The 11674-nt window shown below is 35.4% G+C and overlaps 2 protein-coding genes across 4 annotated transcripts; one reads left to right on the forward strand and one right to left on the reverse strand.

The window, feature by feature from the left end:
* Positions 1–866: 866 nt before the first annotated feature.
* Positions 867–7704, forward strand: LOC140880981 (CST complex subunit CTC1). 3 transcript variants are annotated; one of them, XM_073285908.1, is made up of 16 exons: positions 867–2026; positions 2186–2304; positions 2391–2465; positions 2542–2620; positions 2726–2788; positions 2868–2942; positions 3074–3274; positions 3453–3563; positions 3672–3950; positions 4061–4537; positions 4617–5267; positions 5351–5442; positions 6078–6300; positions 6438–6552; positions 6844–7178; positions 7349–7704. In XM_073285908.1, exons 1-16 carry the CDS (start codon positions 920–922, stop codon positions 7511–7513), a joined length of 4167 nt encoding a protein of 1388 aa, XP_073142009.1. In that variant the 5' UTR covers positions 867–919; the 3' UTR covers positions 7514–7704. The 3 variants fall into 3 exon arrangements, 2 of the variants coding, with proteins under 2 accessions (XP_073142009.1, XP_073142010.1); XM_073285909.1 differs by having other exon boundaries at positions 6078–6285; XR_012149768.1 differs by lacking the exons at positions 6078–6300; positions 7349–7704 and having other exon boundaries at positions 6844–6978.
* Positions 7705–8128: 424 nt separating this feature from the next.
* Positions 8129–9119, reverse strand: LOC140885107 (protein MIZU-KUSSEI 1). The gene has a single exon (XM_073292039.1). The coding sequence runs from the start codon at positions 8999–9001 to the stop codon at positions 8282–8284; it is 720 nt and encodes a 239-aa protein (XP_073148140.1). The 5' UTR covers positions 9002–9119; the 3' UTR covers positions 8129–8281.
* Between the last annotated feature and the right edge of the window lie 2555 nt (positions 9120–11674).

An 11674-nucleotide genomic window follows, 5' to 3' on the forward strand; every position in this document is an offset into this window, starting at 1 on the left:
GTAAAAGATGCCATCAATAATGGCATAAAAAATTCAAGACAGCTGCCTCCTCCACTAGTAAAAGATGCCATCAATAATGACATAAAGAAATACAAGACAGCTGTAAGATTTCCTGAAGTTTCTCGGTGAAACGAGTGGAACTACAGCTATAAATACAGGCATTTGAGGAAGCTGAAGACATCGATCATTCCCTTCAGTTTTCTTACGAATAAAATTGTTGTAATATTTCTCTTTCTATTGTAATAAGTTTTCGTTTATGTATTTCAAGAACGAGGCTACTATGAGTAGCTAAACAAGTTGTCTTCTCCTCCTCAAAGGAGTTGATTTATGTAATAATATTATGTCTGAATAATTTTTCTAAGGTCTCTTGTTCTTTCATGTTCATATTTTATAATTAAATTTATATATCATACGCCTTAAGGTAGAAAACGAATTAAGGCTGTGCTGGGTGTCGTTGAAGGAGCTTGTGCAGAAACCATCTGTTGCGACTGCGTGGTTGGAGTGTGAGGAGCACTTCGTAAAACTCGGCAGGTATGACCCGATGACATTATGGTCAAAGAGGTATTTAAATTTGATTTACTTTACGAAAGCATGTTGGACCCTAATCTAAAGTATATAGGCTGGAAACCATGCGCAACCAATAGTTCTTCACGACATGAACTGGTTCGATAGGTAAAACAATGCCAAAGTACAAAAGATTAGGTAAATACTTGTTTAATCAAAATTGGGGACCACTAGGGAGTGCAAACTAAAAAATTTGAATGTAGGGAGTGAGAAGAAATTTATGTTTAGATTTAGGGATTTTAAAATAATTACCCCTTAATTTAACAAGTTGTGACGTGTATGTTGATTTGTATTCCCGCCCTGAAACCCTTCCTTCTCCTTTGGACAAATATGGCGATCTCTTCCCGCCTTTCCAATGGGAACACACGATGATTTTGGATCGATGGAAGAAGATACAGCGATTCTCTTGAAAATTTCTGACCTAATTCAACGGGCTCGTCCCCACACCGCCGCTTCATCTCTCAATTCGAGTCCTCGTGTCTCAACTTCAAAGCTCCACCGGAATTTCGATAAGAACCCACCCTTTTGTCAAAACCCCGTTCCAGAAACTCTAAAACCCTTGGATTACAAGGCCAAGATTATCGGAACATTGACACTTCCCTCCTATGCTACCGACTGCTCCACAATTAAATGCAGTTGTTTTCAGTTCTCAGATGATTCCGGTTCTCTTTGCTGCGATATTTTGGATTTTGACCCGAAAATGATCGGTACAAGTATTCAGGTCCTTTCTTGGAATTTTGTCCCATCGTTAAAATCCGAAAGTCGGAGTGGTAAAGGTGGTTTTTTGGAGATTCTTACATGGGAATTTTTGCGATCTTGCAGTGAGAATGTTTGTTCCTCTGCGGGTTTTGGTTCGTTCTGTTTAAATTCTGGTGACTGTAAATTAAGTCCTAAGGCTAAGTTTTTTATATTCGGAAGGATAAATTCAATAAGTCCTGTATATATTGTTCCTTGTGGTATTGAGGAAAGTGTTCAGCAAAATTTATGTGGGTTTCTTGCAAGTGTTTTTGTCTGTGAATGTAAATTCTGCAGTTCGAAATTTTTTATGTCAGAATTGAATGATTGGTGTGAAGAAAATGTTAACGATCATTGCTTTAGCAAAAGAGAGATTGTATATTTTTGTGGGTTGAGCTCGTCCTGGCATCCTGTTATCTCAAGATTGATAGGTGATGTTGTTTTACTAACGAACTTGAAGAAAAAGATGGTCTTTATTGGGAAAGAAGAGTCAGTTTTGATGTACTTGACCACAAATGAAGTCTCCTTGCATATCCCCAAGTTTTATAAAAAGGGGACATCTATTCACGACTATGATATCAGAAGGAAAGGTGAATACTGTAGCTACACCGGCATTGTCACGGGCTTTTACATGAAGGGAATGGTTGTTGAGTTGGATCGAGATGTGATGCTACTTTTAACGGATCAGCAGCTCACTGTGCCGCACAGTCTGAGAGTTGGGGCAATTGTATGTGAAGTAGTTACTCTGCGCATTTTACCATGTCAAACCTAAATTAATATTGGATAACAGATGTTTTTTTGGAAGGTGGAAGATGTATATATTTTGATGGATTCCATTAATATATTGCATTGTGGTTTAATATCTTCTAATTGATTGCTTTTTTAGGTGACTTTGGAAAATGTTCATGTTGTTGATCCTAAATTTCCTTGGGGAAAAATGTTGATACTTGGTGCATGCTGTAGAACTAGTGTAAATTTGAAGTCATTTTCTCCCCTGGAAACTGGGTAAGAACTCCTATAAACTATTTCAATCCCATGAAATTTCAATTCACGAGATTTATTTAATGCATGTGGTGCTATCTGTGCTGCAGATTCTATTTGAAATCACACTCCCATAGTCTTCTTCAAAAGTTCATAGATTGTCTGCCGTACTCAACTAGACTATGGTACAAATATCCTGGCAACTGTGTTTTACTATTTGATGTTCTTAATCGACTCTTATGTTGCCATTCTGAGCTACAGGGTATTGCTTGTCATCTCATGTTTTAGAAAAAAGTTTACTGGGGTTTTATCTGATAAGGAGATCTTGGGATCGAAACATGTAATATCTTTACTCGCATTTTCCAAATTTGACAAGTTACCTCTCAATCTTTTTCCCTTTCCCTCAAAAAATAAATCTATGGAAACTATTACAAGGTGATTCCAGAAGGAAGGACTGGCTCAGAAATATGCTCTTTCACATTTGCCTCAATCTATTTTTCATGTTCGGGTAAAATTCCTTTTGGTGTTATCAAAATTATACCTTATTTAGTTTGCCGTCACCATCACATGCTATTTTTCTTTGACAGCATGGTGTCCTTCTAGAATTCTGCAAACTTAGTTTGTGTCCAGTTGACCATGAAGTTCATAACCAATTGAGATTGGTAAGTCAATAGTGGTTAGTTTCTGATGTTAAAATTCTTGGTCTCCAGTTGCAATTATTAAAAAGTTCTTGACAGATTAACTGGTGGGGCTTTAATTATCAAGGAATATTTGACTTGACTATGATTTTCAGGTGCTTCCTATTGGTCATTTAATCTGTTATTGTGAGGCCTCATGGAAGAAAATTCTCGGTGACTGGAATAACAGTGCTGATTCTTGTGGTAGTATTTGTTCGAAAAAGATTGTATCTTGCGGTGGAAGATTTTATGCACAATCAATCAGAAAAGTAATACACACAAAAGACGTCGGTGTGCTTGTAGTTGGAACTCTAAAGGTCGTAATGATTTGAATCTCTTATCTCTTTAAGTGGCAATTGGCATGTGATATTCTTATATTTATCATGATTGCGGCAGATATAAGTAATGTATAGTGCCTTTTGCATTTTCTGAACTTAATGTTTTGTGCTGAAGCTATGAACAATTAAAATAACACGCCTCCTTTTTGTTTTTCAGATTTCTTTGTCTTCTGGAAGATTGCAACTTGTTGATGCAACTGGTGGCATGGATGTCGTACTTGATGTTTCAGTGCTTTCAGTAGTGTGGGAAATTGGTAGGATTTTAGAGGTTGGGCTTTATTTTCATCCATGTCACCTTGTACAATTTTTAATAGATTTACGGCAAGTCTTTTATACTGTTGATTTATTGCTGTCAATCATACCTTCATGATTTCAGGCAAAAGATTTTACCATAATTATAGAAGGCAAACCTGAAAAACTGGTCGGCTTGGATTTGCACCCAGAACAATCATTATCCTGCCGAAGTATCTTTGGTAATGCTTCGCTAACTAGAAGGATGAGATTATCCCCTTATCTTTATCTGAAGCCAGGTAGTGAAGATTACAATCTTGATCCATGGTCTCTCCTATGCGATGACAAGAGAAACTTGCAGGAGCATGAAAGTGGGAAGTTTCACTTGCTTTTGTTGACACACAAATTTCCCGTTCAGCAAATGGTATGGTTATATGGTTCATTCCAAAGATACACGCTAGTGTAAATTTTTAGTTGGCTAGCATTCATAACTTTCTTGTCTGTCTTTTGATTGTTACTTGTTTCCATCTTTAGTTTCAACTTGGTCAAGCGAAAAAATCAGCCATGTTTGCTCAGGCCATACTCCTGCCTTGGGATTTGCTTGTTGCCGAGAAAAATATAGAATCAGATGTCACTCAGCTTTCCTTGGACCATCTGGGAGATTCTCTTGAAAAATTCAAATCTGAGGAAACTTTTCTTCACAAGAGATGTAAATTTGATTCATCTTTAATGGACGCTTCAAATTTTAGGTCAGATGACCTTGGAAATGGATTACTTGGCCATTTTACAGATCCCTGTGGTTCTTATATCAGCTGTTGCGCTGAAAATTCCAGTTGTATTTCGAATCTCCCCCTGGAATTGCCGTGTTTGATTTCTAATAGTAGTGTGAATTATCTTCGCAAGGGCACTTTGGGATACACAGATGCATGTGATAAGATTGTTCCTTGCTGCCAACCTCAGAAGCGCACTGTTTTGCTGGAATTCAGTTCAGAGAGGTTTTGTGTCTTTGAGGTATGTGATATTTACTTTCACAATCCAATATAAGATATTGCTAATTTTTTTCCACTAAATATAAGTGTTGACTTGGCAGGCATTGAGAATCGGTAGCTTTTACCTGGTCAAACATGAGGAGAAAGATACGATACTTGCTGCTAAGAAGCATTCTCAAATCCGTCCTGCTAAAGTATTCGTCCACGCTGGGACGCGTTTTTGGAGTTTTCTATTCTCAACTATAGATAGTCTTCAAACTTCAAAAGCATCTATTGCCTATCCGTTGCGAAATTTGGGTCAAGAACAATTCTTGAATGAGATCAAGGATGGTTTGCAAAAGCATGTAAGCAGTGATGTGTCAACAGACAAAGGAAGACGTGAAATTAAAGTTCCCCGTCCAATTAACAATGGTATAGAGAACACAAACATCAGGATAATTGTTCCCACCGGTGCTCTGAGTTTACTGGAGAATCTTACCGACCTATTGCGTTCTACAGAAGTATTAGACAGTCATGACTTTAGTGGTGCCAAACTTGATGCTCTAAAACAATCTTTAGGGGGTACATATCTTGGTTGTCGATTGCCTGAGGGAGACCTTATAACATTACATGGTCTTGTAACGGCATTTCATGATTATGACCGAAGTTCATTTCCTGAGCAATCAACTCTTGTTCATGATGTTGATGGTCTGCCCATGTTTCTCCAAGGAACTGGCTCTGTTTGTGTCCATGTTTTAGTGGATGGTCACACGGTAATTTTTTCTTAACCCATATTTATGCATCGTATTAAATAATTCGCAGTTTTATTTTTCTGACACATTAATATCTTTTGCAGATCAGAATAATTGGCAATCTAGATAAACAAGCTTGCCCCATTGGATTAGGGCGAGACACCTATGCGACGTTTCACAGAATTCTTGTACTAAGGTATGTAATTGCCTGTGTCTGTGTCACACAGCATGTGGACGTTACCTTAGAAAATCTAAAATCACAGTAACATATCAGTGCTCTTGTAATTGAATGTCCTAATTATTGTTATCATGCAACTTTTGTTTAACCTCGAGAGATCAGCTAACAACTCTCGCATCTCCGTATTTCAAATTAAAGTTTACCTTATTATTTGATTACTTAAGTCAAGCTTAATAAGTACGATCTAGGTTGTTTTGATCTCTTTCTTCCTTTTCTTTGTTGTTTGCGTCTCCTACTCTCACTAAATTTCATGAAGTACTTGACACTCTACCTCACATGTGTTTCATTTGATTCCTGCATGGATCAGCTTATTTTTGTCCAAAGCGTAAGAGAACCATCTTTACGACAAATTTTTTTTTTAAAAAAATCCTGCATGGTATATATTGAAGTAATGTTTCTCATGGAAATCAAATGGCCTATTAATGTATGTCCATGAATATTACACAGTGATTTAATAATGTATTCGTGTGTTTACACATCAAGTTATGCCTTTTATCCTCAAAAATAATTTTTTTTTTAAAAAAAAGGTTATGCCTTTCCGTGATATGTAACCAGGCAAAATTTTTTATTTTTTTTATTTTGTTGCTTTGCAGTGGGCAAAACAAGTACATGATGATGCCTGTATCATTCATCACAATTAACTATGTTAGCCTAGTGAATGAACAGTACAGTGATGAATTGAACCATACGCCAAGAAATCTTGACTTACCAAGTGTTGCAATTCCAACTTTGGCTCCTGCAGCTTTAATATCTGAGCTGCTGCAATTATCCGAGCCTAAACCAAAGCAATTTTGTTGCAGGGTAATATGTTCTGTGGTAATTTTTTCACGTCTGATCGAAGCCCAATTCTCTTGTGGTTTTCCATGCACTGTTTTGTTCCACTAAAATGCATATCATTTTGTAAGTTTTAGCTAGGAAATTAATTCCCTAGTATCTGTTTGTTGGTGAGACAGGTTATGGCTGTTTATGTTGCTGTGCTGGAGAGGAACAGAAATATAACTCAATTGCAATCAGGCGTTAGGTCCACACTATCAGTTGTTCAAATCCCATTCGCTGGTTTTGTCTTAGGTGCTTATTCTGTCCTATGATGGTAGTAATGGTCGTTAATTGTGAAATAGCTAATGTTTTGTTCAAAACTGTGGATTGAATTTCAAAGTTTATGAGCTTGTTTGCGTTATTGAATTGAATATTGAACCATTCGCCATTGATGTTGAAACAATTGTGTTTATTTGACAATGAAAATATACAGAGGTTTTATAACTTTGAAAGTCGTCGGAAGCAGAGTTGAGTATCTGAGCTGCTGCAATTATCCGAGCCTAAACCAATGCATATCTGAATACTTTTTCCTTTGCTATGTAGATGATGGGTCGTCCTCCTGCTGTTGCTGGGCTGACTCTGAGAAGGCTGCGACCTTGCTTGGGTTGGATTGTGAAGAATTCTCACAAAACATTTCTTCTTCGGAGATGGTAGCCAAATCTCAGACTGGATCATGGCTTCCTCGTAGCTCGACAATTGGTCGCTTGAAGCAAATATTAAAGCGGCATCAGAGAATTGTGGCAAAAAACTACGGAGCAATGCTTGATTCCTCTTGTCAAGACCTGACATTTTCTTCCGACTCCAACACATTAATAAACAGCTCTGATGATTATCTCCTGAGAAGCTTGATTGGCAATGCTTGTTTCAGCAAATTCTGGGTAAAGTTAGCCAACTCAAAGCTACATATTCCCCACTTTTAACATTCTGTTCTCTGCTCCGTTTTCCAAAACTTTTCCATTCAATGTATTTACACTTCCAAGACCAGCAATTTCGGTTAATCTTCAGACTTGAACAGCTGAAGGATTTCAGTTATTTTTGTCTGCTGCAGACTGTTGTGGGAAACCTCATGGATTCAAGTGCCACAAGACAGTTGGAAGAACGCCTGTGCGAACTGGGTATGACGATGCCTGGACTGCACAATGTGTGGGCAACAAGTATCTCTCAAGCAGACATGCTCGCAGAAGCTAGGAACATTATGAAGCAACTTTCATAAATTTCCACTCACTTGCATGTGTTCTCTAGGCCCGACTCTGGAAAACACACTGAGTTTTAAACTAATTATAGATGGATCGGTCTGAACCGTTGCAGTGGGGCAAAAAAAATGCTATCTGAATATTTATCTTTGCATTCCTAATACTCGAAACCTTGGATCTTACAAAAGGACGCATTTTATCTGTATTTCAGTTTCCCAAATTTTAGATATTCCTAATTTAAAAGTCAATTATAAAATCTTTTTATGGTGATTTACGAGTGTCAAACTGGATCTCATTTATCCCTCTGCTTTTGGTAGTAGAAGCTTTGGGAAATATTACTACGTATTATTGAAAAAAATTTCTTTCATGTTTCCCAAAATGTTGGGTTAACATATTTCAATTTTCATGAATATTCCAATATGAAATCGATGGAACTTTTCAAAAGATAATCTTGAGGTGGAATTTCAGTATGATGAGTCAAAAATCTTGACTTTTGGGTCTAAATTAATTTCAAGGTTTCAATGAAAATTAGGGACCATGCATGTGCATGGTTTTTGTATATTAATTTGAAGAAAAAAAGCAGGCAAAACTTGAACCATCCATACAAAGCCTAAATGATAGAAAAGGAATAGAGCTAGGAAGAACAAATTATATTCCATTAATTCTTTTAATCTTTAGGTAAGGAATCACAATACATATATCACCAATCCAAATTATATTACAGTCACTGATCGAAGAATTAGATATATAACCCCCAAAAATCGAAAATATGAATCGCACTCTCATTATTACAAGCTTTTGTGGGATCTGACAAAGAAAATGCTAAGTTCTTGAGCTGTTCCCCCATCGGGATTGATCATGTAAAATGATTCAGAATCCTTGGATCCGACAACTCTATCAAATCTTGCCCTGATATAACTCAATTCCCCATCTCCATTTTCCTTGTCAGAATACAAACCAGGCAACACTCCGGCCCCCATTGAAACTCCCTTCAGAAGCTTCATCACATGACCTTCTTCATCGCCCATGTTCTTCCTCCTTATAGAGTAGCCACTTTTCCTGCCATTACAGTACACGGCCCACACGAACTCCTCCATCAGCTTCTTCTTGTGGGTTTTCGTGTCGCTTTCGAGCGTTATACGAAGGATGTCCGACGCCATTTCCTTGTGGAATGCGGAGGTGGAGACGGGGAGTTCCATCACGAAGATTGGCATTTTATGAGGGTCTTCTTGTATGGCAAGGTTGAGTCTTCCTTTGCGGTATCCGAATAGGGTCCCCGTGGTGGCTTTGTCGGTTAGGAACGGTTTGCGGTGGCGGTTCCCTAGTAGTGCCACCATCTTGCAGCCGGTGGTTAGCATGGGGAGGAGTTTGAACATGCGAAAAAGGCCGCCGCTTCCGGTGGTGGAGGAGGATTTTGTTGATTTCTTGTTTGTGTTAGTTCTTTGGAGGTGGGAAAGTAAGGAATGGTTTGCCATTTTGTGGAATGGGCTTGAACTAATTTGTGGCATATTTGGAAGGATTTCTATTTCTATTAGTTGTGTGATTTTTGGGGTTTCAAGTTCAACTAGGATATGATATATCTGACTCCTCAACTAGGCTAGGATATATGGAGTTTTAGAAAATTGTGATACGCACTCTTTAGTAATGTAGAAATATTGGTGTATATATAGAGTTTGATACAATGTGAGTACGTATAATATAACGCCGACTGACCGGACCTTCATATCTATTTCTATATATCTATATACAATTCCAATTGTGAATTTTTTTTTATGTCCTTTACTATTTAATTTAGCAAGTTATTTTTTTATATGAGATAATTTGTAATTTCATTGTCTATATTAACTGATGATTAATTATTAGGTTATGGACATTAATTGTTATAAATTGAATTTCTTTCTACTTTTTCCTCCTTTACCGTTCTATATATACATGGTTTCACTATAATAATTTTTTCCATATATAAATATATCACTTCCAATTGTTAAATATATCACTTCCAATTGTGAAATTCCTTATATGTCCTCCGCAATTTAGTTTAGTAAGTAATTTTATATGGGTTAATTTGTAATTTCATTAATGTCTATCTTAACACTAACTATTAGGTTATGGACATTAACGCAGTGTTTGGTTCAATTGATAGGATTATTGAATGATTATTAAATGAATGATAAAAAAAATGATAAATAAAGATTGATAATTTGTGTTAAAAATAGTATTGTGTTTGGTTTGATTTTTAGAAATAAGATTAAATAATGGTTTAAAATTTTTTGCCAAAAATACCATTTATATTTTATTAGATGAGTGAATTTTAGATTGGAGGGAAAGGATAATTATGAAATTTATGAGTAAGATAAAAACAAGGATAAATAATACTAGGGTGAGAGGAGGGTTTAGTTAACCTACTATAAAACAACTTTATCCTTTCTAGGTTAGATTAGCTTGTTTTAATAAAAATCCTACCAAACAATGGATTAAATAAAAAATTACACACAAACCTACCTAATCCTTTGTACCAAACACTGCGTAATAGTTATACATTGAATACGTTGAATTTCTTTTTACTTTTTCCTCATTTACGGTTCTATATATATACATGGCTTTACTATAATAATTTTTCTCAAATTATTATTAATTAGTTTGTGACATTTAATGTATTAGCTTAAATGGTTAATTAATATTTTCCTAATAACACGTCGAATTCTCCATACGAAAATTTAGTTAAACTAAAAATTACTTTCTGCTTATGAATTATATACATGAAATAATCTTTGATGTTATGTTGGTTTACTCGGTGCTTGTTTTCATTTCTTCTTCTTCATCCTGTTTTTTTTTATGCTTTGGCGCGGTTGATCTATATAATATAATTATATCATTTTGACAAATTATAAGATTATATTAGTTTCAAAGATTTCTTTTGATAGTTATTTTGAGCACTTTCAAATTATATATTAGTCTATAATAATTTATTTAGTTTTATTACATTTACATTTTTTGTTGATTAAGTTTTTTAAGATCTCAATTTATTTTAGTGCCTATATATTTGCTTATGTAGCTTAGAACTGGCCACGGTCCCGGTCCGGCTCGTACTCGCCGGGTTCGGTTCAGCAAAAGACCGACCATTAACAGGCACGCTCGTGGCCGTTTACGGTCCGGTTCATGGAACCGGTTGTTCCGTTCCTAGTCCGGATGCAGTTAATCGCCGGTTTCGAGTCCGATCCGACACTTGAATTTTTAAAAACATTATTTTTAAATAAAAATTTAAATAATAAAAATTGAATTTAAAAAAATAAAACTTTGCACAATATGACCTTATAAAAACTCTATCAAATATTTTATTATTTCAATAAAAATATATTACATTTATTCAATAAAAAATATATAACATTTCAACTTTTAAAAGTGTATATAAAAAAATATATTTCATTTTCATTATATTCAATCACATCCAATACTCACATTTCATTATATATCAATATATATTAAGATATTTTTTTAAAAATAGGCTAACCCGCCGGTTTCGACCCGATGGGTTGACGGGTTTTTCACCCATAAACCGTAATCAGACCGCGTAATGGCCGGTCTGGTCATGGTTTAGGGTCAAACCCGTTGATCACGGGCCGGATCCGAGTTAGACCTGACCCTTAGGGTTTAGGATTTAGAACTGGCCCTCAGGTCTAATGTAGCTCTATTTAAACACACACATTAAATATGCTAAAATTTAACAGATTATTTCCCAAATGTAAATTTTTATTTTATAACGAATTTATTCATATAGAAAATTTTGAGTTGTTATTTTCCGTGAATAAATTTAACTTTGTTCACTTTTATATCTTTCTTTGTTGTCTTATTTGTTCATTTTATATATTTCCGATTATATATATTCATATAAATTTTTTAACCTCATTTTTAAGTGACAAATCTGTTAATATTTGAATATTACACATTAACTAGATCATGATTATGAATCAATAGTACATTAATATTATTATAACTGCAACTCAACGAAATGTAGGTGTGAACAAATGATTGTCACTACACGTCCAAATTTGTCATGATAAAATTGTGTGGTTGAGTATGGATGATATACTATATTGATTTGCTTTTGGATGAGATACTTTTATTTGTAATCGAATATTTATTTGCAGTACAATTTGATTGTTTTGATTTATTTCAACTTT

The sequence above is a fragment of the Henckelia pumila genome, chromosome 2, assembly GCF_033568475.1.
Source record: "Henckelia pumila isolate YLH828 chromosome 2, ASM3356847v2, whole genome shotgun sequence".
Taxonomy (NCBI): domain Eukaryota; kingdom Viridiplantae; phylum Streptophyta; class Magnoliopsida; order Lamiales; family Gesneriaceae; genus Henckelia; species Henckelia pumila.